General features: G+C 49.6%; 2 protein-coding genes across 7 annotated transcripts; both read right to left on the minus strand.

Moving 5' to 3' along the window:
- Positions 1-397: 397 nt before the first annotated feature.
- SLC37A4 (solute carrier family 37 member 4) lies at positions 398-6,747 on the minus strand. Of its 3 annotated transcripts, XM_037841677.1 has the most exons (10): positions 6,167-6,747; positions 5,208-5,550; positions 4,131-4,363; positions 3,561-3,804; positions 2,910-3,068; positions 2,578-2,663; positions 1,973-2,086; positions 1,698-1,763; positions 1,218-1,356; positions 398-1,080 (listed from the first exon to the last, which is right to left on the minus strand). In XM_037841677.1, the coding sequence occupies exons 2-10, from the start codon at positions 5,353-5,355 to the stop codon at positions 914-916; spliced, it is 1,356 nt and encodes a 451-aa protein (XP_037697605.1). In that variant the 5' UTR covers positions 5,356-5,550; positions 6,167-6,747; the 3' UTR covers positions 398-913. The 3 variants fall into 3 exon arrangements, with proteins under 3 accessions (XP_037697605.1, XP_037697606.1, XP_037697607.1); XM_037841678.1 differs by lacking the exon at positions 1,698-1,763 and having other exon boundaries at positions 6,167-6,741; XM_037841679.1 differs by lacking the exons at positions 1,698-1,763; positions 5,208-5,550; positions 6,167-6,747 and having other exon boundaries at positions 4,131-4,531.
- Positions 6,748-11,171: 4,424 nt separating this feature from the next.
- HYOU1 (hypoxia up-regulated 1) lies at positions 11,172-23,313 on the minus strand. Of its 4 annotated transcripts, none has more exons than XM_037841682.1 (26): positions 23,255-23,313; positions 22,177-22,274; positions 21,853-21,946; positions 21,574-21,652; positions 21,265-21,419; positions 21,066-21,142; positions 20,574-20,755; positions 20,231-20,346; positions 18,585-18,777; positions 18,238-18,372; positions 17,989-18,071; positions 17,773-17,905; positions 17,411-17,598; positions 17,006-17,144; positions 16,403-16,463; positions 16,181-16,260; positions 15,587-15,772; positions 15,285-15,457; positions 15,013-15,100; positions 14,769-14,891; positions 14,449-14,582; positions 14,194-14,278; positions 13,294-13,528; positions 13,150-13,200; positions 12,795-12,848; positions 11,172-12,677 (listed from the first exon to the last, which is right to left on the minus strand). In XM_037841682.1, the coding sequence occupies exons 2-26, from the start codon at positions 22,265-22,267 to the stop codon at positions 12,616-12,618; spliced, it is 2,997 nt and encodes a 998-aa protein (XP_037697610.1). In that variant the 5' UTR covers positions 22,268-22,274; positions 23,255-23,313; the 3' UTR covers positions 11,172-12,615. The 4 variants fall into 4 exon arrangements, with proteins under 4 accessions (XP_037697610.1, XP_037697612.1, XP_037697608.1 ...); XM_037841684.1 differs by having other exon boundaries at positions 12,795-12,845; positions 23,118-23,256; XM_037841680.1 differs by having other exon boundaries at positions 23,118-23,256.
- Between the last annotated feature and the right edge of the window lie 3,924 nt (positions 23,314-27,237).

Here is a 27,237-nt window from a genome sequence, read left to right on the forward strand (position 1 = left end):
ACAGGAGACTTAGCAAGGTACAAACTCCCTGTGCCTCAAAGCTAGTTGCTGACAGTCTGCATTTGAACCCAGGCTTTCTGACTACACCATCATGGAACCATTGTCAGACCTCCTCCCTCCATCAAGTTACTTAGCCTGCCTGAAACCCAGTAGCTTCATCTCTGAAGTTGAACTGTACGATGTTAAGCTGAAGGCAGAGGAGGCATGAGCTTAAACTAGGACACAAAGGAGTCTAACTTTGCTTTGGCTTTCCCATTTCCCAGGTGGAAGAGCAGGTACTGACAAAATATCTCCCAAAGAAAGCTATCTTTGGCTTATATTATATTACCCCTTTTGAAAAGATGAGTCACTGACAGTGTTTAGTATCAAATCTAGTTTTAATATTCTATAACCAGTTTTCCTACCCTCCCTCCCATACCCCCCACTGTGCCCAGGATTGGTGGGAGTAATGGCCAACTCTCTTCCCCTGGAGTCTGAGGTATTGGCAATAGCAGTCACCCACTGCTAAGAGGTCTTGGGTCAGAAGTCACGGGCCATTAGTGTCCTGCAGCTGCAGGAGCAGCTGCCCTGTGATGGGGATGGGGTGGGATGGGGACAGGGCAGAGCCCAGGAGATGAGGAAGGGTATAAGAGACTCCCTGAGTACAGGGATTTCCCGTTGGTCTGGATGTAGGCAACGGGAGCTAATATAGTCCAGTAACAAAGGTTATCTTTTAAATAGAGCTAGAGCATAGGATGGGGAGCTGGGCCCTCATTAGCCACTGATAACTTCTACTGCCACCTGGGCCAGGGAGAAGGGGCAGAAAAGGAAAGTCAAAGGTCCAAGGCTAGCCAGAGCAGCCCCCCTCCCCCTCTTCTCCCCACCCCATTCAGAGAAAGGCCACAGGTGGGAGACACTCCAGAGCCTGTACTCTTCACTCAGCCTTCTTGGGCAGTCGCCCCATCTTGGTGCGGATGTTTCTTAGGAGGAAGAAGGCAGCTGTGCTGGCTGCACAAATCACTTCAGCCACCCAGAAGGCTGTGCTCCAGCTGTAGTGCTTGGCAATGGTGCTGAAGGGCAACCCAGCAAGGAAACCACCCACTGTCAGGGAGAAGGGGAAGAGCCTGAGACATTTGTAAAGCTAGAGCCAGTGGGGCCTGCTCCGGCCTCTAGCTGATCTATGTAAAAGGCACACATGGCGGGGAGGTAGAGACTGGAATCCGTAGCATATTACTTACCATTGGCCATGAGTCCCACAATGGCATGGGATGTGCCACACAAGTTGGGAGGAGCACTCTCGTTGGCTATAACTCCAAACAAGGCAATGGGGCCATAAGAGGAGAAACCAAACACAGCACCCAACACCAGGATCCAGAGCTGCAAGGGCAGTGCAGGGAGGCTTCAGCATCTGAGAAAGCCTTCCTACCCACCCCTGCCAGAGGAAGGAAGAATGCTTGGTCCCCAGTAAGGAGATAGTAAGTGGCCCCCACACCCTCTTTTCCAGTACAATCAGTAGTACAGAGCCAGAGTGAATGCCACACTGAGCCAAGCCAAGGGCCTGAGCAGATAGGTGAAGGAAATACAGAAGTCATCTCTCGAGAGTTAGATGCTGTTTGACCTCTGGATTTATGCATGCTGGATTGGCTAGGGGCAAGGCAGAGGGGGTAGGACAGAGGTAAATCAAACCAAGAGAAAAACCAGGGATAAAGATAAGGCACCTCATGCTCCGTAAAGCCGGTGAGCTCAGCAAGAGGGTGCAGAGCCAGAGTCCAGAAAGCAACATCCTAGAGGAGCGTAAGGAAGAAAAGAAAAACAGGCCCAGAGTGGAGGAGGGAAACCAAAGTACAGAGGAGAGGAACTGACAGTTGAACTGAACTGGGCTGAGAGGCAGAGAAAGATTGGGCCAGACTAGAGCCCTGGCAGGAGACTGAGAGTCAGTGGCCCTGGCTTTCTCCCTGTGTGCCTTGCCCTGCTCCAGACCCTCCTTATTTACCTTGGGGGAGTCACTGGTCACAGTTACCCGGAAGAGGTACATGGACACGGTCATGCCAGCCATCATGAGCAGCAGCAGCCCATGGCGAGGGCTCCCATGGATAGATGGCCCTGCCTGTGGATACAGCCCCAGTGTTGGACCCAAGGAGCAGGGCAGAGAACCTCCCATCCCTGGACTCTGCACAGAGCTCTCTGGCAGTCCCACCACAATTCTTGGCCCAGGACAGCTCTGAGAAGCCATGGGACCTGCTCATTACTTTCTGAGGGCAAACTTCACATCGCTTCCTCCACCTTGGGCAGGCTTGGTACACGTGCTGGGATGCTGCACCCAGCCCCCTCCATCTCCCCCCCCCCGCCAGCACCGTTTTCCTGGGGATGTGAAGAGGTTTACAGCTAGGATGAGAGAAATTCTGGCTCTTCTTGACATCAGTTAAAACCCTTTCTCGCCACATCCCTAGGAAAGGTACGAGTGGCCTGAAATCATCCCTACATCTCCCAGCCTAAGCCAGCATATGCCAGCTCCTGTGCCCCAGGGCTCCCACCTCTCTGGTGCCTGCCCCTTTGGGTAGAGTCACAGGGACCCTCCTGTGTCCTCTGCCCACTCACCTTTGCCATGGCCCGGTCTGACAGGTAGCCAGCTGCGATGCTGCCTACCAGGCCCCCAACCTCCAGGGCACTCATGTAGGAGCTACCTGTGGTGGGGAATTGTGGTGGGACGAGGGGAGGGAAGGGTGGAAGGGTGTTACACATTGGGGTGGTCCCAGATTGGCTTAAACTGAGAAAGGTACAGGGTCCCCAAGGCTGACTGGCCATAGCTGCCTATGTAGTGCCCAGACTCAGGGAAAGAACAAGGGGATGCAGATGCAGGGCCAGAGTGTCCCAGCCCCTGCCTTGGTTCCTGCTCCCTCTGCCCGCTCATGTCCCAGCACTCATCTTACCCACGAGGGCTGACTGGCCTCTCTCCTGGATAAGGAAGAACTGGCCCCAGTCAGTACAGCAGGTCTTCACTCCAAACACCACGAGGTAGCCAGTGGAGAGCACCCACAGGTAGGGAGACAGCAGCAGGTCCTGTAAGGTACTGTCCTCCTTCAAGGAGCCTGGAGGTGGAAGGCCAGGCCTCAGGTTCTGCGCCTGCTGCCTTGCCCCCACCTGAGCCCCCACCATTCATTAACCAGCCTCAGGGGCAGAGTCCATCAGTGCAGCCAGGAAGCAGCCTGAAGGGTGTCCCCTCCACTCCACTCCTCCACCCCCTGCAAGCATCAGTGAATGAAAGAAAAACTGAGGACCAGGGCAGAAGGGCCAAGACACCCAAGCCACTTCAGGTTAGGATGCTGTTAGATTCTGTCCAAGACAGAGAGGTCTGGCTCTGTCACGAGGAAGGACCAGTGCGTGCAGCACTTACTGACTCTTCCGTTTGTCTGAATCTTACCTGCCTCTTGGGATTTTGTTCTTTTTATGCTTCACATCCAACTTCCCCCTATGCCCATTGGCTAGCACAGGGCCAGGCAGAGAGCCAGTACTCAAAAAGCTTCTGAACGAATGACTGGCAAGTGAAGGTACCCCAGTGGCCAGCCTGGGTGGGGGCTCACCCTTCTTGCCCTTGGAAGGGGTGGGATCCAGGTTGCGGAGTCCAACATCAGCAGGTTCATTGTGGATGAGCAGGAGGCAGAGGAAGGAGACAGCCACACACAGTGCCCCAGACAGGGCCAGGGTGCTGCGCCAGCTATAGCTCTGAGCGAGGACGGTTGCCAAGATGGGGCCCAGCCCTCCAGCCAGGTTCATGCTGGTTGACAGGATGGCCCACCAAGTGCCAAACTGGGATGGCTCAAACCACTGTGGGGCAGAGAGGGGCAGAGTAGGTGCCCAGCCTGCAGCCCCTGCTGAGGTGGGAGTCAGATGGGGCAGACCCAAAGATCATGTTACAAGAGTGAGGGAGAGGGAACTTCTACTTGGCAGGGCAAATTCCCTCATCTGCCACCTGATCCCACCACTCTCAGGGCTCCTAAAATATCTTGACAAGCAATAGCAGCCGGGCTGGAACTCTTGAGGAACATGCTGGGGCTTGGGAGTGGAGGTGACAGGTAAGAAAGGGTGCTCCCACGTGCTCTTCAGGTAGTCTCTATGCCAGTCTGCACAGCTCTGTGGAAGCAGACGCTCACCTTCCGCAGGACCTTTCCACACGGTGGCCAGCCCAGCCCCTGTGCCAGGCCATTGAGGAACCAGAGAGCAGCGAAGACAGTAACTGTGGAGCTCCAGGAAAAGACTATGTTGACCAGGCCAACCAGGAGCAACCCCGAAGAGAAGAGCCAGCGAGCACTCATCTGGTCAGACAGCACCCCACTTACAAACTTGCTGATGGCATAGGCTGCCGACTGGCTGCTGGTGATGAGCCCTGCGGAGGAGGGGAACAGGGAGCAGGACACCTGGGGGATTAGAGGCCTGAGCCAAGATCCCAGGAGGGGTGGAGGAGGGCATGAGGTCAAGTGTATAGAGGTGCCCAGCAGGGTGAGACAGGTTCCTTCCAAGAGGAACAGGAGAAGCCTGTGCTGGAATCTTGACACTTGTTCATGAGTCCCTCACTGTTTCTCCTTCCTTACCATCAGCACTAGCCCTGGCTGACCCATGACTTTTCAGCCTCTTGGAGAGTTCCAGCCACAGCTGTCGGGACAAGAATAGAGCAGGACAGGGTAGCTCCCCTTCCCTGGGATTCACATATGCCTGACTGCCCATCTCACCCTGGATACCAACCCAGGGCCTCTGGCAGTTCTGTTGCCCCTCCTCTGAATGTGGGGTGCTCAGGATTGGAGTTGGGGACCTTGTTTCTCCTGAAGGGTGGACTGCCAGCTCACATGCAGTCATTGTGCCAACTCTCCAGTACCCAGGGCTCACAGTATCAGAGACTGGCACTCACCCTCAGCCTTAACGGTATGGAAACGGTGCTTAGATCCCCAAACACATCCAGAATAAACAGTGCCTTGGAAGGCCCCTGCAGGTCACAGGTACACACACACACACACACACACACACACACACACACATTTGCACATCAGATAAGTAGCCCTCCTCAGACATGCATAGATGATACTCAGAGTGCTTCCCCCAGGCCTGTGTATGGATCTCAGCGCCTCTGCTGCCTGCACATGCAGACAGTCCTGCACCGTGCCATTCTGCTGGCCAGTCCACACCACACTGCCACAAACACCTCAGACCCACCACCCTGCCCTTCCAGGGCTCACCCAAGTCATCCTTGTCCAGAGGAATCTCTTCCACCAATGAAGGCATGACAAAGGAGAAGGTCTTGCGGTTGAAGTAGTACAGGCTGTAGCCCCCAAACATGGCCAAGAATATCACAGTGCGATAATAGCCGTAGCCCTGGGCCACCATGGTGGAAGAGAGCAGGCCCTACAGGCCAGGAGACGGAGCCTCTGACCACAGCCGCTGCTTGCAGCCTCTCACGGCACCCAGATCTGCTGAGTTGGGTCTTTTCCGCTCCCTCCTCCACCCGGGTTCCCAGGCTCCCTTTATAGCCACCTTCTGACAATCATTAAGCTTGAGGCAGCTCCTGGGGAACCCAGTGTCCTGAGAGAAAAGAGAAAACATATTACTGACAGCCAAACTGTGGGGGTTGGAGCGGGTCCAGAGCGGGGCAGTGTGCCGGGAACCAGGCCAGCACCCTAGCCCCCAGGATTTCTGCCTTCCCCTCCTCTTCCATGTCCTCCTGCCTGTGAGAGCAGCTGTGATTAAAGGCTCAATCTAATTACTTTTGCCTGCCATGAGCCCAGGGGAGGCAGGAGTGGGTAAGAGCAGCTCTGCCCTCTCCAGCCCTTCTCCCTCCACCACCTGCCTTCCCATTCATTCAACCAAAGCATATGGAGGGTCATGGTTGCCAGGCACTGCACCAGGTGCCAGGTTAGTTTCTACACACACACACACACACACACACACACACACACACACATCCATTCCATCAGACCTAAAGTCATATAAATCCACAACAAACCCCCTTCCAAGTCTTCTAGACCTGACCTCACCAGTGCTTAGCACACACAAGGGGCCCTGCCTAATCTTTCTGGGGTGATAATGGCAGAATTGTAAGTTGGGGCCCCACTCGGGGCTAGGTTCATGATGGGGCCACTCAGCGCTGACTCTTGTCCTCATTACCCTGCCACATCAGGGGGATGGGGGAGCTCCTCACCTGCCTGCCTGGGGCCCGCAGGGTCAGGAACCCAACCAGAGGGACTGGCCTGCCCGTGGGCGGGAGGGTGCACCGGCAGACTTCAGGCGGCAGTGCCGAGCCGCCCCGCTTCGCAGGACCCTGCCGACGTGCCCCCGCCGTTTCCGCTCGGTTGGGAAAGCAATTGGAGCAGAAAGTAAAGGCACAAGCGGAGCAGAGGACGGCACGTAGTGTCCCGGAGGCCCCGCGCCTCTGGCAGCCGAGCGGCTCAGCCTGCCAGGGAAAGGCCGGCGGCGAGACGGGGAAGGAGGGAGGGAGGCGGCGGGCTCCCGGCACCTGCCCAGCCCCGGTGTCCTCAAGCTACCCAGGAGTCTGGGAACAGACGGGGACCCGGGGCACAGGAGCTGGAGGGGTGCGGGGGTGCATAGGACTGGTGAGCTACAAAGTCGGAGGCAAGTGCGGGTCACGGGCAGCACCCCGCAGTCCTCAGACTCAGGAATTGCCCGCACCCCGAAAAGGGCGGCCTCAGGAACAACCCCAGAATAGATCGGAAGTTGGGGGGTTCGCTAACAAAAGGTGCTGCAAGACCTGAGACTCCCTCCAGCCCCGCCCTCAAGAGACGCCCCTCCCCCGCATACCGCCCCCTACCTGAACGGAGGCGGGAGCCAGAATCAGACGGGGCGGGGCGGAGCCGGCTGGCGCATGCGCCCTGGGCGGGGGCGGGGTCTTCGCTCGGCTCCCCCTGGCCGGGCGAGCTGAGTCGGTCCTCCAAGGGTTAGACTTAATCCTGCTAGTCACGCTGGTGCGATGAGGACAGCGCCGCTTAGAGGCTGGGACCGTTATGTCACTTCTTTAAAAAAAATTTAATTAATTTTTGTTCTTTATTAGAGAAGTGGTCGGTTTACAAAACAATCATGCATAAAATACAGGATTCCCATATACCACTTTATTATTAACAACTTGCATTGGTGTGGAACATTTGTTACAACTGATGATACCACGTTTTTATAATTGTACTATTAACTATAGCCCATGTTTTAAGATATGTCACTTCTTAATTGATGCCTTCGACAAACCGGTTTTTAGCGAGTGCCTCCCCTACCAAACACGCGGCACACTAAGGTAATAATTACTGTTACTGATTTGCTCCCAAGATGGGAAAGGCTTTGTAGGAGAATACAGTAATTTCTATAAGAAATTAATAAGCACAATTTAAAATTTAGCTTCTGGCCAGATTGTGTTGGGTACAGAGGTAAAATAAAATCGTCAGAATGTTTAAAGTACAGCCAGAGTAAACCTTAAATTCTCATCCCATACCCGCTACCTTCTAACAGTGTGACCTTGGGTAATCAATGAGTTCCACTTTCTTCTATAAAAGGGTTTTGATAATAGCAGTGCCAACTTCATAGTTCCTTGTGAGAACTCAATAGACTGCACACCACATTACCCAACAGGAGATTTAGGTAACAGTTTCAGACAACAAGCGCTTTCATAAATCCCACTGGAGAATTGCTACAAGAAATTGTAAGCACTCCAAAGTTGACAGCAAAGATCTTTTAGGGTGGGCAAGTTGGTCCGGGAAAGGAAGTGGAGGTGAAATAAAATTGGACTACTGTGTGGCTGAAATTCTTTAACAGTGTCTCCTGAGCCAGACTCTAATGTGTATTACGCACTGAGCTTTCAGTGAGGTAGATCAGAGGACTAGAAAAATGATTTTCCCCTCAAACCAAACCAGACCGCAGAATCCCCACTTTACCTAAAGGCAAGGGGGGCCATCTTAAGTATTTTTTCTCTTAACTCTTTTATACAATGTAACATATACAAAGTATAAAAAATGCAGCAACCTTGTCCCAGAAGAAGAGAAGGGAAAAGGGGCAGAGGCAATAATAGAGGAAATCATCAATGAAAATTTCCCATCTCTTATGAAAGACATAAAATTACAGATCCAAGAAGTGCAGCGTACTCCAAACAGAATAGATCTGAATAGGCCTACGCCAAGACACTTAATAATCAGATTATCAAATGTCAAAGGCAAAGAGAGAATCCTGAAAGTAGCAAGAGAAAAGCAATCCATCACATACAAAGGAAGCTTAATAAGACTATGTGCAGATCTCTCAGCAGAAAACATGGAGGTAAGAAGGAAGTGGTGTGATATATTTAAGATACTGAAAGAGAAGAACCACCAACCAAGAATCCTATATCCAGCAAAGCTGTCCTTCAAATATGAGGGAGAGCTCAAAATATTTTCTGACAAACAGACAATGAGAGATTTTGTGAACAAGACACCCGCCCTGCAGGAAATACTAAAGGGAACACTGTAGAGTGATAGGAGAAGACAGGAGTGCGTGGTTTGGAACACAATTTTGGGAGATGGTAGCACAGCAATGTAAGTACACTGAACAAAGATAGCTATGTATATGGTTGAGAGAGGAGGATTGGGAACATGTGAGACACCAGAAGAAAGGAGGAAAGATAAACACTGGGACTGTGTAACTTGGTGAAATCTAGATTGTTCAACAATTGTGACAAAATGTACAAATATGTTCTTTTACTAGGGAGAACAAGCAAATGCCAACCTTGCATGGTGTTAAAAATGGGGAGGCATTGGGGGAGGGATGCAATCAATGTAAACTAGAGACTGTAACTAACAGAATCATTGTATTATGCTTCCTTTAATGTAACAAAGGCGATATACCAAGGTAAATGCAGATAGGAGGGGGGAATAGGGAAGGTGTGTTGGACACTTGACATTGGTGGTATTGTCTGACTCTTTACCCTACTTTGATTTGGGGTTGCTTTTCCTTTTGCTACTTCCTTGCTGTCATTTTTTTCCTCTTTTCCCTCTCTACCTTCTTTGACGCTCCCTCCTGCCTTGTAGAAGAAATGTAGATGCCCTTATATAGTGGTGAAGGTGGTGAACACATAAATACGTGACCATACAGAGAACCATTGATTGTTTACTTAGAATGGAATGTATGGGGTGTGAACAAAACCATCTTAAAAAAAAAAAATGGGTTGATGTCAAAACCTCAAGGGCAATATACTGAGTGAAATAAGCCAGACACATAAGGACAAATATTGCAGGGTCTTACTGATAAGAATAACTATAATATGTAAACTCATAGACATGAAATATAAGGTACCAAGATATAGGATGAGGCTTAAGAATGGGGAGTGGTTGCTTTGTATGAGCAGAATGTTCAATTAGGAAGAACTTAAATGTTTGGAAATGAACAGAGGTGTTGGTAGCAAGATGTGAGAATAACTAACAGTGCCGAATGGCACATGAATGAGGTAGAAACGGGAAGCTTAGAGTCATGTATGTCACCAGAAGGAAAGTTGGAGGTCAAAAGATGGGAATGTATAAAACTGAATCCTATGGTGGGCAATGTCCATGATTAACTGTACAAATATTAGAAAACTCTTCCATGAACCAGAACAAATGTACGACAATACAACTAGAAGTTAGTAACAGAGGGGCATATAGGGAAGAAATACATACCTATTGCAAACTATATACTACAGTTTGTAGTATTTCAACATTCTTTCATAAACAGTAACAAATGTTCTATACCAACACTACGAGTCAACAATTGAGGGGGGTTGGTTAGGGATATGGGAGGATTCGAGTTTCCTTTTCTTTCTCTCTTTTTTTTTTCCATCTTTCACTTTATTTCTTGTCTTGACTAATGAAAAGTTTCTAAAAATTGAACAAAAATTAAGTGTGGTGATAGATGCACAGCTGTATGAGGGTACCAGGGGCAACTGATTGTACACTTTGGATCTTTGGATAATTGTATGGTATCTGAACAATCCCAATAAAATATATATATATATATATATATATATATATATATATATATATATATAATTATGAATAATCAAAAAAAAATGCACCAACCTTAAGTGTGCCGCTCAATGATTTTTTTACATACCGAATGGCCCTATAAACACCATCCATATTAAGATAACTTCCCTGTCATTTTATGTTGGAAACTTTCAAACCTATGGAAAAGTTGCAAGAATACTTCTCACCTAGAGACTCAACAAATGTTAATATTTTGCTGTTTGCCTAATCTCTCTATATAAATATACATAAATGTATGTGTTGCACATTTGAAAGTTGGTTGCTGACATGAAACTTCACCCTTATATATTTTGGCCTGTATCTCCCTCCCTAAAACAAGGATATTCTCCTACATCACCGCAATACAGTTATAACACTTAGGAAATGTATTTGCTAAGTCCATGTTTAAGTGTCTCCAATTTTCCCAAAGACATCCTTTAGAGCTTTTTTGAAACCCAAAATCCAATCAAGGATTATACATTGCATATAGTCACAATTCTTCAGTCTCCTATAATCTCTTTTAAAATTCATTCTTTAATGATTTTAAAAAATCCAGGCCAGTTGTTTTGCAGAATATCCCTCAATATGGATTTATATAATGCTAAGGATCAGGTCAACCAATTTTGGCAAACACCATAGAAGTGATGCTGCACCCTTCTCAGTGCATCTATCAGGAGGCACATGTTTGATCATTTGGTTAAAATGGTGCCCACCCGATTTCTATGCTGTAAAGGTACCTTTTCCTCTTTGTAATTAGTAAGTAATCTATGGGATGATTCCTTGATACTGCATAAATACCATGTTCCAACAATCTTTCACCCAATGGTTTTTAGCATCCTTTGATAATTCTTGAACTTAGGATTTTTTTTAGATCATTCCTTATTAGTTAGCATCTTTCTGTTAAGAACTTACCCTTCTCCAACTCCTTAAAAAAAATTAGTATCAGTGCAGATTGCCAATAACATGATTATGATATTAATTTTTTTAAAGTAGAATTACATATACAGTACAATCTCAACTACATAAAACCAAGTCCAATATACTAATAATTATCTTTGGTAGTAATATTATAGGTAATTTAAATCTACTACTCAAACTTCTACTAAATTTTCCATAAGAAACATGCTTTCTTTATATTCAAGAAATAAACACCATAAAAAAACCACACAGCACTAAGACTATAGAAAAGAATATTTTATTGAAAGAGTTTCTCAATTAACAATGGAGCAAAGTATAATTTTGACTCAAACCTGTCTACCAGCCTCAAATGCTAATGAAAAACTCAAACACAAAGTGGAGGAGGGAGTGGGGGGCAGGACCCTTAGGTCCCATTTCTGCCAATGTGGCAAAAAAAAAAAAAAAAAAAAAAGAGGGATTAAAAAAGAGACAGAGACAGACACAGACACAACCTGGCTCCCCCTTGCCCTGGCAGCTGGCGGGCAGCCCTGGCCTCTCCTACAGACGGAATACAGGAGGACAGGCTCCTTAGCCATCGGTCCTGGTGGGGAAGGGGCCATCATCCCAGCAGAGCAATGCAGGCGAGGGAGGTCAGCCCTCTCTCTCTCCCTCCACCTACAAGCCTGCTTCAAAGAGGAGATAACGAGGTGGCAGTCTTAACATTCACAACATGGTCTCTTGTTCCTTCCCCAGAGGTCTTGGGAGAGGGGCTCACAGTAGAAAGCACATTTTGGTCAGCCGGGGGGAGGGGAGTGATGGTGGTAGTGGGTGGGGCAGGGCTGAGGGAAAGGCTATGTTTGGGAGGGAGAAAGGGAGCAGGTAGTCCAAAGGACCTGGTACCAGGCTATTGGGAAAATGGAAATGTCGAGAGTGCTTGCTGCATCGCATGCCAACCACTCCATAATGCTTTCCTGGACAGGAATGCTGCCAGGCATTCACTCTTCTCACTTTGGACCAGGCAGCTGGATTCTTTTTACTTTCCCCTGCCTACTCTGGCCACTAGGGGTCATGGGTGCAGATGAGATTTGCTTCAGCCACCCCAGGTGGAAGGGCTTTGGGCAGGAGGTAGAGCCAAGGACACCAATGGGAAGAGTCAGTTGGGGATTGCAGGCTTTCTTTAGGGAAAGAGATGATGGTAGAGGGAGAAAAGAACATAGATAGGCACTCAGAAACCAACCCTGGCAATCAAGGCTCTGCAGACACTGGCCCCATGGCCCTCTTGCCAAGTAGGGATGGGATGTGGATTTAGCAGTGGAAGAAAGGAGGGAGGAAGGATGACCAGAGAAAACTAGAGACTCCCCAGTGTTCCAGGACAACCTTCCGCCTACCAGGTCTCAGTCCACCACTGACGGCTATTCTCTCACCTACACATGGCAAAAAAATGAAGATGTAATAGTGATTTTTCCCCCAAATTTAGGGCCTGGATGGGTGGAGGACCAGGGGGTGGGACTGGGAAATAGAACAATTTCAGTTTTAACCACAGAACTACACCAGAAGGAACTGGTGAGCTGTCCCTTCCTTTCCCTTCTCCACACCTCCAACCACAGAAGAGAGAAGGACCTTCTGCCCTGAGGGCAGGACCAACCCCTCCCCCCACCCTCAATGTTTAATAAATAGAAGTGGTGAGAGAAGGGGGTAGAAGGAATGCGGCAACAGGAGGTGGGGGTTATAGCTCATCATTCTTCAACGTCCGCTTCTGTCCTGTTGGTTGCTCTTTCTGCTCAGATTCTGTGGGGCGGGGGTGAGGACAGAAGGAATGACACCAGGTCAGAGGCGCCAGTTCTCTGCAGATATTTTCCCTCAGACCTCATCATGCTTCCGCTCATACCCCAGCTCTACGCTCACCTGCGCCAGGACCTCCTAACTCCAGAGGCTCAGCATCTGCCTGTTCAGATTCTGCTTTGGGGAAGAAATAGGTTAGTCTCTGCAGAAAGGAGAAAGGGGTTAACAGAGGGGTTGGCAAACTTCTTCTGAAAAGAGTTACATGGTAAATATTTTAGGATTTGTGGGCCACATTAGGTCTGTTTATATGTTCTCCCTTTTAAAAAAAAAAAAATATATATATATATATATATATACTTAAAATTTATGAAGTCCATACATTGCTCATGGGGTGTACAGAAACAGGCCCTGCTTGTCATAGTTTGCTGAACCCTGGGCTACTGCAATCTCCCATTCCCAACCAGTTTCCTCAACTCACCAGTCTCTACTTTCTCAGGTTCTGAAATGGGCTTTGCATCTTCAGTCTCGCCTGGAGGAAACAGGTGGTAGAATGTAGCCCCAGAAGGGAAAGGAGAACTTCTCTCTGCCCAGTAGAACCTGGAGCCAGGCACCCTGCCCTCACCTGGTGGGGGGATGACTTTCTCCCCCTGGTCACTGGCATTGAGGGGAGGCTCTGCCCGGGTCCCATTCTTATCCTTGGGCCGGGGCCGAGGCTTCGCAAACTTGGCCTTATTGAGCAGATACTGCACCTCACGGTCCAGGGCCATCATCTTGGCCTCAATGTCTTTTGAAAGCAACACGGGTTTTTCTGTGGCAGGAAGCTTGGCTTGCTCGGCCATAGTTGCGTTCTTCCAGGCCTGTGGGTGAGGCCAGGATAGACTCAAGACCTAGCAGTGGAGAGAGCTGACATCTCTGTCCCAGATGAAATGGTATCCCCAACCAGACTCAGGTTCTTCCCTCAGACTTCTTTTCAAATCATGCAGCCCCCTCCCCCCACTCCCCCGTGGCCATCAGCTCCACAAGGTGAGCAGAATCCTCAGCCTGCCATTCATGGCTGTCCATAATGGAGTCCCATACCACACCTTTCTGGCTCTTGGCCTATTAGTTTGGAGTTAACCACAGCTGAACTAACCTCTTGATTATTCCCATTTTGCCTCTCCACTTCTAAGCTCTGGCTCAAAAAAAGCCTCCCACAGGTCCAAAACTTTTTCTGCCTCACATGACAACCAGCCAAATCCTGGCCTATTTTCTGAGACCAGCTCAAAGTCCAGCTCCTCATAGTAGCTCTAACCTCATGGGGATGGGCTTTGTCATGCCTTCAATCCAATGACTCTTCAAGCTATTACCCTTGTTTGGGGCTCATCAGACAAGCCTCAAATACACACATCTCCTGCCTTCCCTATTAGGTTCTAAGCCAGGAGGCAGAGGCCACCACACCTCCATTCCTCTGCATCTCCCATGCTGCCTTGCACAGCACCCCATGCCAAGTAAGCAGCCAGGTAAGTATTTACACAGTGATTACCCAGGTCTCATTGATGACTTTCTCTAATGTTGTCATCTCCACCTCAGTGAAGATCTGGTCCATCTCTGGGATTAGCCGGGCTCCCCTGGAAGCCAGAGAAGAGACAATCAGCCCCAGAAGAAGAGGGCTGGGTAAGAGAGGCCTGGGCTGTGGGTGTGGAGCAATAAGTGCAGAGCACAGAAAGCTAAAAGGGGTGATGAAGCCAGTGGCCTTGAAGGGACTGAAAAAAGAAAGAAAGGGCAAAGGGCTACTCACTTAAGGAACATGCTGGATTGGTTGAGGAGATTGTCAAGGGCAGATAGCCGTTCAGGCCACTTTTTGCGTTCTTCCACACGAAAAAACAACCCTTGGCACAATTTTCTTAGCTCCACCAGCTTCTCCTTCAGCATCTGATGGGTTTGGGGTGGGGTTGTGGACAGAGAGGTTGAAGGGATGACAAGATAGCCCCAGAGTCAAGACAGACCCTGCATCCTTCTTTATGGCCTCATGCCCCAGTTCTTCCCACTTTCTGTGACCCTGGGTGAAGAAAGCGAGAGCTCCCATCCCCACCCTCCATATCTGGGAAGGCCCCTCACCACTGTGGTGGCCCCAAAGCCCTCATCCTCCAGCCAGGTGGAAGCAGCACTGAGTTTCCCAGAGATCTCCTCACGTTGTTCCTCAGTGGAAACCGCCTGGTACTCGGGCTGGTAGAGCTTGTCCTAGGGAGGAAAACACACAAACACATATGCATGCAGCAAGCCTTGGAGGGCAGGGCTCCTGGAGCCAGAGCCTTCCCTAACACAAAGCCCAGGGAAGAGTGCTGCCTCCCTGCCTACCAACCTGGGTCTCAAAGATGAAAGCTTCCAAGCTGTTGGCAGCTTTCTCCCGTTCCTGCTTCTCCAGGTCTCGGAGGGTCAAGTCCTGAAGTCTGTGGTGAGGCAGAGATGAGGGAGCAGGCGTGTTAGAACTTGGACCTGGGTCAGAGAGCTCTCTACCTCCTAGGAGCTCCAATCCACACCCTCTCCACCCTACATACACATACACATACACACACACACACACACACACACACACGTGCACATGCACACACCTGCACCCCAGCCCTAACTTACTTCTGCATCGAGCGAGCCAGCTCATCGTCAGGCATGTCAGGCAGGTCCAGAATGACCAGCTCCACCCCTATCTCCTCTACCATTCTCTGCTTTCGGGCCGGCTTCTGCTTCTTTTTTTCCTCAGAGGCCGGAGGGACACCCTCAGGCCCTGCCTCTCCCTTCTCACTTGGCTTCTGGGTGGGAAAAGACAGGGCCCTTCTAGCTTCTCCAAAGGGCCGGCCTCCACGGGCTAAGAAATGAAGTAGGTGTCTGTTCCCTTACCCTCTGGGTCCCTGGCTGGCCTTACTGTGTCCAGAGCTCACCTGTGCCTCAGATTTTTCCCCATTTTCCTTTTCTACAGCCTTTTCTCCATTAGCGGCTGTGTCCCCCTTAGACTCAGCGGGTGGGGGCTGAGAGGTATCCTCTACTGGGGCCTCCGCTTCCTCCTTGAGTTCCACTTGCTCCCCAGGTTCATCCTTGCTCCCCTCAGCAGGGCTCTCCTCTTCCTCCTGAAAACCCATCAGGCACACGTGCGGATAACAATCATTAGCAGAGCCTACAAATCAGGACTGGCCTCAGCAACACCTGATCACCCAACTCTGCTTCTGAGGGGCTCGCCGTTCAGGACACAGCTTGGGAGTGGACAGATGACAGCTGCGTGAAATGGTCAGTGAGCGGCACTCACTGCAGCAGTCTTGGACAAAGGGAGAAGAGCCTGGAGATGAGGGGATGGGCCTTGGCAGCTTTAGTAGGGGAGTGACTCAGAGTCCAGAGGAGCAGGAGAAGGGTGTGGTTAATTCCTCATGGGTTGAGGGGTAAGGGGAGGCTCCATCAGGTTCTAGGCAGTGGGATGCCCACCCCAACTCCTTGCCCCATGTGCCATCCTCCAGGCTCCCGTGGCTCCATCTTGGGCTTACCTGGACAGTTTCTGTACCATTGTCTTTGGCATCTGGTGTGGTGCCACCTCCAAACAGGCTGGAAATGGTGTTGCCAAGTTCTAGGGGGAAGAAACCCCTGAGATTCAAAAGAGGACCACAGCGGGGACTATGCCTCCTAACCCAAGGCAATGCCCTGTCCACCTCCCCAAAATGCACACAAGTAGGTTCTCTCATGCACACACATGCACAAGGTCATCTTACTGGTGAGAGTAGATTCCTCTTCTGGGCTGTCCTGCACCAGCGTCTCAAATACAGACTCCACCTGAAAACGGGGATTCAAAAGGAGGGAAGTGTACCATATGCTGACCCACCTTTTTCCAAAGAGGAGGCTTGCTTATGTGCATCTACATGGCATCCAGCTGTGCTGGCTTATTCTCTCACCTGTCTTCCTATAAACTCTTGGATCAGGTCACCCACATCCATTTGATTATGAGCCCTTTTGAGAACAGGATCCAGCTCCTCTCCCTGCCCTCCCCAGAATCCCCCACGTTTATCCACTCAGTACAAGTATGGGCCATTGTTTCCCATAGAATGTTCTAAAGGATATCAACCCCTAAATTGTTCTTCAAAAACAGGTTCCTCAACCATTTTATATTTCCCTCTGAGCAATTTAGAAGGTTCTTAAGCATTTAAAGGCTCTGAGAAGGCCCACACCAGATCCCTGGTTAGCTTTTTTAGATCCAAGATTTCTCTGGCTCCAAAACCCTTTGTGTTCATCGTGTTCTCGTACCATGTGGAACCTGCCTTGAAAAAGGCTAGCAGGGCCAGGTGGTGCCTGGCACACACAGCCTCCTTTGCTCTCACCCTGTCCAGGCTTAGCACACCACTCTCGTCCAGGTTGAAGTGAGCCTTGATGCCCTTGGACTCGTGGTCAGGATACTTCTTGAAGCTCTCACCCACACCTTTTAGCTTCACTGTGGTCAGGTTCTGGGAGCCAAATACCCTGGTTGGGGAGAAGAGGAGTTAGAGGGAAAACACCCAGACTGCTTCCAGCTCTTGCCTCCAGGCACAAGATGTCAGGGGCCTTTCCTGATGACAACGGAGGGTGGAAAGTCTCCAGAGAAGATGCTTCCAACCCGAACCATAGCCTGCACCCCCTCTTTCAGCCCTACAGGTCCCAACTCTTCCCTCACCCTCAATCCTCAGGCTGTTGACACCATACCTCCCCCCACCCCTCCTCTGTAACTCCCATCCTGCCCGCCCCCTCACCGGAGATCCTCAGGCCCCAGGAAGCCCAGGTCACCGTAGTTGATGTGGAAGTTGAAATCATGGCTGTAGCGGTTAAAGGTGATGACTTTGCGCTGAGGGTAGGGCCCCATCCGGGAGAAGAGCACGCGTTTATTGTGCTTCAGGCTGCGAACCCCAGGCTCCTCTTCTACCTCCCTTGTGAACTCCACCTACACAGCAAGCAGACAGAAGGTGCACTAAAAAACTAGGGTAGGTTGCCTGAGTAAGGATGGGTGGGGAAAATCTCTTGGGAGAAAGACAACAGGTGATAGAGCAGACAGAAGGGGAGATCACAGTTGGAGAGGTAAAGGGAGCTGGTCACCTGATCACACAGGCTTACTCACCAGGATGGGGTAGATCACCGCATCTCGGACTACAAATGGCTTCACCTTGAAGGCTTTGCTGAGGGCGGCTGCCTGGTACACAGCCCCCATGGCAGCTGCTTCGTCTGCATTGATGTTCTTCCCGAGCTCGTCCCTAGGAAGGGCCCAAGTTTCAGCACCCGCCCACCCTGGAGCCCCCAGGTAGAGTAACTCGCATGCCCCAGACCCCACACTCACTTGCCCACAGCCTTCAGCAGCACCTCCTGAACTTTGGGGACCCGAGTGGCCCCACCCACCAGGATCACCTGCTCAATTTCGTCCTGCAGAGTGGAGGGAATGAGGTGAGACAGCATGCGATTACCCCTCCTCCTCAGCAACTTCCCTTAATGTCTCCGTTCTCTCCCTTCTACCATCTAATTGCTTTCTGCCCCACTTGTCTCCCACCCCATCCCCACTGAGCACCGCCATCTCCAACAGGGCCCTCACCAAACTCATTTCAGCACTCTGGAGTGCCTGCTGTACAGGCCCAGGCACCCGTTCAAACAAGTCTACACATAGCTCCTCAAACTCCGCACGAGTCACTTTGGCCTTGAAGTCCACGTCGTCCATGAGACCCTCGATCTGGGAAAGAATGAGGAGTGTCAGGGAGCTCTCACCCAGGTCCTGCTCTTTGGACCAAGGGGCAGAGACCAAGGGAACACATCCTTGGAAGGATGGCAGGACTGGGAAGAGGGCATGGGCCACAGCAGGCATAAGGAGCCAAGCTCAGGGCGGTGAGGCCCTCTGCCCTTTAGGTGGGGAAGATTTGCCCTCAGCCAGGCACATGTAGCCACCTGTGCCATGTGGTCAGCATTGGCGCTCAAGATGGTTTTGAGCCGATTGGCCTCACGGAGCAGCTTGGCCATGGCACGGGGGTTCTCCTGCACGTCCTTTGCTCTCTGGTCCTTGCGCTGCTTATTGAACAGTCCAGCCAGGTGCTCACGCAGCCGGAGCTCCATCTCCAGGCCCCCCAGGGTGCGGTCAAACCTGTCGGACAAAGAGAGCAGGGAAAAGTGTGAGAACATATAGGATCGCCTCATCTACACAGGAGCCTGACTCACATCCCACATGGCACCTTTCCTTGTTTCAAGGAGCCCTGTTCACCCCTAATACCCCAAGTGTGTAAACATACTCTGCCTTCAATTCCCCACAGCCCAGCTGACACCTTACAGTGACAGGTCATAAACCATTCAGTCAACAGTATTTATTGAGCATCTTCTATGTACTTGTCTTGGGCTACAACTATGAACCCAAAATAAAAACAACATAGGGTCCCTGCTCTCTAGTAATGAGATATGTAAAATCATAACCACATGTTATAAGAGAGAGGCAGACGATGTTATCAGAGCATATGTGTAGGAGATGTGAGCTATTTAGAGATGTCAGGGAAGTGATGCTTGAACTGAAACCGGATGCATGAGTTAGAATTAACTAGGTGAAAAGAGGAAAGAATGTTCTCGACAAAGGGAAGAGTTATGTATAAAGACCCTGAAATGGCAGAGAACACAGTGAGCAAAGGCATGTAGGTACTGCTGGAGCTCAAAGAGCAAGAGAGCTCAGGGTGAGGATGAAGCTGTACCAGGAGTCAGAGCCTGGACAGGCACAGCTTCACAGGCCAAGGGCAGGTGTGGAACGACCCAAAGGTTTCCAAGGAAACAGCTTACAATCAGATTAGCGTTTTGAAAAGAACCTCCTGACAGCAGTGTGGAGAAAGAACTGGAGGGAGACCACATTGGAAGTGGGAGAAATCCTTTGTAATTCTGCAGGGAAGAGGCCATGGCCTACCACACAAATGTAAAATGGTAATAATTGGGAACACTGTGTGTGTGTGTTAGGTGGGGGTGGGGAGTGTTATGGGGGGCTCTGTACTTTCTGGACGACTTTTCTGTAAACCTATAAGTGCACTAATAATAGATAAGTAAATGGAGTAAAAAAAAAAAAAAATTAAATAATGACACAGAAAGATCCTTCTCTATTACACTGTAAACTCTGGAAAGCAGGAACACCAAATGGGAATATCTGTATTCCCACTGCCTACCACTGGGTGCTCAGTACATGCTAACTGAATAAACAAAAAGTGGGGAGGGCAATGGTAGCATGAATTAGGTAGCATGAAAAGGATGGGTTCAAGAAATAAGACTAAGTGATAATTCTGTAAGTAAACTGAAAATGACAAAAGCAAAAGAAATGATATCCAACATACAGCTTGCAGCCTTCTGGAATTCCTCAGAGGAAGGGAAGGTATATTCAGGGAGTGTCCTGCTTTTGCATCTTTCCCAACTGTCCTCCCCCTACCTCCATCTTCCCTTGTTCTTTGGGAGAAGTACTCAGGACAGCACTCCTGCAGGGAGCAGATAAGTGAAGCCCTGCTGCCCCTCCCAAGAAGGGACTCCCAACCCAAGTGTCTCCGCATGAACTCCTCCTCCCAGCACCTACTTACCCCACTCCCCGGATCTGCAGCTGTGGCTGCATGCCTGCTTCCTTCGTCTTCACTGTCTGGTAGGTCACAATGGTGCATACGGTGCTGCCTGAGCCCATGTCATAGAACATGATATTCTGTGAAGACATCAAGACAACTGTCATGGAACCTCATCCAACTCCGGGGTGCCCGCCTGCCCACCTGCCTGCCTCCAGGGGATTATGCCAACTCTCAAAGCTGGACAGCACCTACAAGGGTAACGGGAGGCCACTGCTGCATTTGCAAGGGCCAACCATGCAAACAAGGTGCAAAATGAGCCAAGTGGTCTCCATCCTCCTCAGAATCAGGAGGCCCCCTGGCTCACCTGGGCAGTGCTGTTGATATCTTTCCGGCGGAAGACACCATAGCTGAGGGCGGTGGCAGTATTGTCATTGATGAGCTGCAGCACTTTGAGGCCAGCCATGCGAGCAGCCTGTAGCACGGCTCGCCGCTCAGCCTGGTTGAAGAAGGCAGGCACAGTGATCACTGCATCCTTGATGGGCTGCTCTACAGAGGACAATAGGACAGGGTTTCCATTAGCGCCACATCTTAGGCGAGGGTTTCCCACCTTTGGCACTAAGGACATTTGGAGCTTGGTAATTCTTTGTTGCAGGGGTTGGCCTGTGCCTTGTAGGAGGGCACAGCAGCATCCCTGGTCTCTACCCACTAGATGCCAGTAGCACCTCCCCAGTGTGACAACCAAAGATGTCTCTAGCCGTTGACAGATGTCCCCTGGGAGGCAAAATTGCCTGTCTGAAGATCACTGCCTTAGACCCTGGAGAATGTGACCTCCACTGGCCCCATCTTGGCCACTCACCTGCAAAATCTTCAGCCAGGGAACGAGAGTAATTGAGAATCATAGCCAGCACCTCCTCAGGTGATACCTTCAGCTGCCTAGTGGGTGGTGAGGGGGGTAATTAGAGGCAAGAAAAGCCAGGCATAAAAGCAGGGCAATCATGAGCACCTGCTAATAAGGAGTCCACCAGGGTGCTGAGCCTGCTTTCACAGACACTCACGGACTAATCTGGAAGTGCACAGTCTGCCTCTGTGGGTCGAAACCTAGCTCGTGCTCTGGGAAACGAGCCTGGTAAAGGGCCACATGGGGATTATCTGACTGCTTCCCCAATAGGTGCTGGAAGTATCGCAGCGTAGCCTTTGGATTCTTGATGGCCTGAGGAGGTGAAGAAGAAGCAGAGTATTAGGCTCCCAAGCCCACCGTCTCCCTCCTACATCATTGGAATAATAAGAGAACAGACTCTGCCTGGGGTCTGTTATCTCCTCTCCTCTGCCCACCAACTCTGGGAAGGGGTGGGCTAAGGGCTCACCATGTTTGCTGCACTGTCTCCAAAGAATCTCTCATTTTCTTTCAGGGTCACAGTCACTGGGGTTTTTCTCCGGGATTCCCTGAGGAAAAGAAACATTGGGCCCAGGTGCCTAAAGAGGAAGGTTAACCCACCTGCAGCAGGATGTGCCTTGGCAACCCACGTACTATCAATCACTAAAATATCAAAGTCTTTTTAATTGTGGACACTAAAAACAACACATACCCACCTAGAGACCAGACACACTCTTTCCCCACCCCCTGACACTGAGGCTGCCCTCACTTGTTCAAGACAATTTCCATGGGCACTCCAGGTTTGACGATGGCCACCTTCATGGACTCGCTGCCCAGGTCCACAGACATCACTGCCAACGTGTCTGAAGAGGAAATAGGTTTGTCAATTAACCCCTCTTCCCCCAACTTCCTGAGGCTCCTCTAATCAAAGCTGATTGCCTCTCATGGAGAAAGACAGCAAAAGACAAAGAAGAAAAGCCTGGGTCCAGCAACTCAAGAGAACAGAAGTTTCCAACTAGGGAGCCTCATTCCGCCTTCCCACCACTCATCATTCATTCATTTACTGTTTTGATCCCTCAGCTGGGATACACACCACTCAGTGCCAACAGGTCTGCCAAGAGCACAGCCATCAAGGCCCAAAAGGCTAACCTCCTTGGCCTCTGCCGTCTGACTGTGGCTGCCATTGTGCCCCTGAGAAAGAAGAAGAAAAAACAAAAACAAATCAAAAAACATTTATAGCTGGATGTGCTGAATGGAGACAGAACCATGTCCCAGAACAGAGAAGGCTTAAGATTCATACCTACTCCCTTCTCACCCACGGCAGAGCTGACACAGCTCCTCCCCTCCTTCCTGGTGGGTACCAACCACTCTCTCATCATCCCCAGAAGTGCCCACACAAAGGTCAAGCAAAATAGCAGGGGTCCTTGGTTCCACCACATCCCTAACCCGAAAAGGTAGTAGGGCAGCAGGAAGGAGACGAGAACCTTCCATCTACTGCACAGGTAATAGCTGCCCCTGCTGTCAGACGCCTAGGTACGGCCAGGGATCCCGCCCAAGGCTCAACTACCTCTCCATACCTGGAGCTCCCTCACTGGCAGAGAGAGCCAGGCTGGGCCTGGACGGGAACTGAGAGATGATGACGTTGAGGGAGGGTGAGATGGAAGAAGGGCCCGTCTTGCCCTCGGCGTCCCTCCGGGCTGTCCCGCCCCGCCCCACTTCCCCATCCCACCCCCCACTCCCGACCCCACGACCCACACAGAGGCTGTGCCTGGAGCGTTATTGTCCCTCCGCGAAGGATACCCAGTACGCCGGTGTCCGCCTCAACCACACCTGACCGAGGCGGAGGCTCCCATTCCCGGAAACGAGTCCCGATCCACCCCCACGGCGTGGGGGCGACCCGGGGACCGAGTGCGCGGCCCAAGTGCGCCGGTGTCCGTGCGGCCCTAGCTCCAACTACCGGCCCGCCCCCGGAGCGAACACGTTGCTCCCCTTGAGGGGACGACCGGCCCCCATCTCCATCCCCACCCCCGCTACCTCCAGCCTCCGCTCCTCTAGCCCCAGGTCTCCGACGATGGTGGCGAAGGATGTACCCACGAGGCCGGTAGCGCTTCCTCCTACCCGCGCCCTTCACAACTCCCCTCCTTTTGCAAAATGTTACATTAGCCACCAACCTCTCCGCTGGGTCTCGCGCACCAGCCGGCCCCGGACGCGGCGCGCGCTCATTGGAGCCTCCACAGCCCGGACCTGCGCCCGCGCCAGGTCCCGCCCCCCGCCGCCCCGGCGCGCGCTCCCATTGGGCCACGTTCTGGGCCCGCCTCCTCCGCCGTCGCTGGAAGGCGGTGCTGTGGCCGGTAGTACACCAGTTGGTGTAAAACCGCCGACGCTGTCCGGTGATTGGACCACGTCACCAGGCCGAAGGTTTGTGCTCCCGCCTCCTCAGTGCCGGCTCCGGGCCCCTTGCGGGAGCCTCTCCGGCCTCGGCGCTGGATGTTTCGCTGCTGGGGCTAGAGAGTGCCCGGGACCTCCGGCAGGTCTGCACTCTTGGTCCCGCCCTCGAACATCATCTTCCGGAGACCTGGGGAGCCGCGGCCGAGGAATTGGGACGATGGGCATCCCCAGGCGGAAGCGGCGCCTGCGTGTGGGTTGGATTGGATTGCCTGAAGCTTTGGATAGAAATCAGAGAGTGTCGGCGCTTCAGGCATCGTCCACCCCAGCCCTCCTCCGTTTCAATGAGGAAATTCGAACCACACAATAATATGTTCACTGGTGGGTAGGAAATAACACAATGAATTCGTGGCGAAATTTGGCCAAGACTCGTTGCTCTAAGCCACGTTTGTATGAGAAAGAGCATTGAAGCGCCACACAAACAAAAGACATTTGTGTTATACTAAATCCAGTAAATCTTCCCTTCTGTTTTCCTGTTTCTGTTGTAGAATTAAGGCACCTCGGGCAGGAATTTGGCGCTCCTCACTCCCTTCCCTGTTATTTTAGTCCTCTGGAAATGTACGCAGGCCTTGGAGAGCACTTTTCTTAAATGTGGAAATCAGTAGCCTGTTTTCTTTTCTTTCCTTAAATCAGTGCCTGGTCTCCCTTCAAAGAGGGTTCTGTCTTGACGGCCCTGGCTGTGATGGGCATGGCTTTGACAAACCAGAGCTTAAGGCACTCTTCTCTCTTCCTTTGTCTACATTTTTCGTGATGCTTAGGGGGTGGTGGGAGAAGAGTAGTCAGGTTGTCTGTACTTATAAAATAAACCTACTGGAAGTACCAGACATATATGTATGCGTTTATATAGTACATACATATCTGTGTCTAGAAGTGTGTAGCTTTTGTCTTTTTTTAAGCCATAAAATATTATGCAATGTATATTGTATGCAATTTGCTTTTAGTAGACCAATATTAAATCATGGGGTTTTCCCTGTCATTTGTAAAGATTCATCTCTGTTGTTTATTGCTGTACAACATTCCATAGCACGGCATTTGTTTAACCATAATGATGGACATGTAAGTTGTCAGTTCAGTTCCATAGAGAATGATTTTTTCCTCAAGAATGGACTACTTTTGGCCAACTATCCAGATTTTTTTCTATCCTTTTCAAACAGTAGGTATTATGCATTTTAAGATTTATCAATCGCTGTGCTAGGCACTAGGAATCTTTGGCCCTGCCCTCAGGTTACAGTGTGTTGGGAAACAGATATGTTCATGGTTTCATGAATCTTTCAAAAATCTATTGAAGGTTTGCAGATTTGGAGACTAAGAAAGTCAAGTTCCCCTGCTCCTAAGAGCTCCCCAACCCTGCCTTCCTTTGAAGCCATGATAGGGCATCTCATGCTCTAGACCTGCTGTAGCCATGATAGGGCATCTCATGCTCTAGACCTGCATATCTACCCCCTGGGAGATGCAGCAGGTGCAAGTGCTCTGGGAAGTCACCTGCTTTGTTTTCTGACCAGCGAGGAGACCAGTCAATTTCGCAAGAAACAGTTTTAATACAATGGGAAATTTTTAATGTAAAACACCTGACTTAGATTGAGCTCAGCAGCTGAATCCACTAATTCTTGTCCAGAATAACTTGTTAATAACCTTTGAAGACTACACTCCCTCCTCAACAATGTGCAGAAACCCAAGGGAAGAAAGTTGCTGTCTTGCAGGACATGTGCCAAACTGACAGAAGATTAAAATGAAGACATTAGCAAGGGTGTAGGCACACATTATAGCCATGCACATTACAGGAAGGGCTGAGGGCCATGTTGATCAGTGTTGATCCTCCTGTCCAGGAAAATATTTTTAAAAATTAGTTTGGCACCCAGCAATCCCATTCTTAGGCTTATACCTAAGAAACACATGCATATATTCATCAAGAGATTGTCTGAAACAGCTTGATTCATTATAGCTCCAAATTGAAACTATCCCATATCCATTAACTGTTGGATGGACAAATAATTTGTGGTGGTGTCACACAATTCTATACAGCAGTGAGAATAAATGGTCTACTATTACATGGGACAACTTAAATGAATCCCATAAGCATAATATCAAGTGAAAGAAGCCAGAAGTCAAAGAGTTCACACTGTATGATTTTGCTTTTATAAAGTTTAAAAACAGGCAAAACTAAGCTATAGTGATGTAAGTTGAAATGTCACCTTGGGGGTGAGGTACCATTTAGAAGAGGGCAGGCTTCTGGGGTGCTAGAAATGTTCCGTTTGCAATGGCTGTGTCCAGTTTGTGAAAATTCAGTGAGCTGTAATATGTGCAGTTTTCTATATGTATGTCATACTTCAAGAAATGTAAACATTATTTTGTCTTTTTTTAAAATTGTTTATTGTGTGCATCACACAAAAGATGTGACATCTGATTTTGTTGTAACTAGGCAGGGGGAAAGCCTATTTTCAGCAGGAGACGCTGCATCAGGATAAGTTTTTTTCTATGACAATATATTTAAATTATAAAAGAAGTATGTGGTTATTGAATAAAACTGGGAAAATATAGGGGAAAAAAAAAGAAGAAAATAAAAACTACCAACAATCTCATTTTCCAGATTAAATCACTTAGCATTATGATGTATATCAGTTCGCACACACTTTATACTTTAATGAGGATTATAGTAACTTTTTTGTTAAACTTATTGAGAACATTTTCTTATGTCATACATTTTTCCTCTACAGGATTTTCAGTGGCTGTATTTGTGGAATTGTAGCATAGAGAAGCACAATTATTTGATTACCAAAATTACTATTGTTTGACAATTGTGTGGTTTTCCTTCCCTTCCTCCCTTTCTTTTTTGCCCTTATAAACCTGAAATAGACACCTTTATTGATAAATCTTTATGTATATCCATCTCTTATGATCTACTTAGGATAGGCTTAAAAGGTATCTTCCTGTTTTTAGACTTCTGTTGCATTTTGCCAAATTGCACTCCAGAAAGGTTTCCCAATATACACTCCCCAACAGCAGTGACTGACAGCCCCTCTTTCCTGAACGCTAGAATATTACTGTATTTTAAAAGTCTCAGAACACATGAATTTGAATAGGATACAGGGAGAGATGAACAAGGTCAGTAGAAAGGATTGGATTTTTGAGCTTGTAATGAGTTGGGGATTATTAAGTGCCAAGAAGGGAAGACAAGACTATTTTAGAGTTCTTGAAAATTCTTTGACTTCATGATTGTATAGAATAATCACTAAAAGATACTTAAATGTTTGTCTTAAAAAAAAAATGAAATTGAGCATCCAGAATTCTGGGCTTTGGAGTTGGACAGAATTGGGTTTGCCCATGAGCACCACCACTTCCCATGTGAATGTGGCTCTAGGCAAGTTTTTTAGCTTTTCTGAGCCTCATTCCCTCATCATTATAAGAGGCATGCTAATACCTCCCTCCCTGGGTTGGTGTAAACACTGAAGAAAGAGGCAAAGTGCTCAATATAGTGTCAGGGACTGACTTAGCACCAAATACACATTAACTAACTTCTCACTGTTTTTGTTAGTTGCCTAGAGAAATAAGGGTAAAAGATGGGGGACTACTGCAGTGTTAAAAGTTTGGTTAAACAAAAACAATGAAAAAAATATGCAGAGGCCCCTGAGGAGCTGGTGGAGAATGCAGGGGTGTTGGGCTTCCCCACCTTGATGGCTGCTGATGTGCTCTTAGACATAGGGGACTGGTG

The sequence above is a fragment of the Choloepus didactylus genome, chromosome 6, assembly GCF_015220235.1.
Source record: "Choloepus didactylus isolate mChoDid1 chromosome 6, mChoDid1.pri, whole genome shotgun sequence".
In the NCBI taxonomy this organism is placed as follows: Eukaryota; Metazoa; Chordata; class Mammalia; order Pilosa; family Megalonychidae; genus Choloepus; species Choloepus didactylus.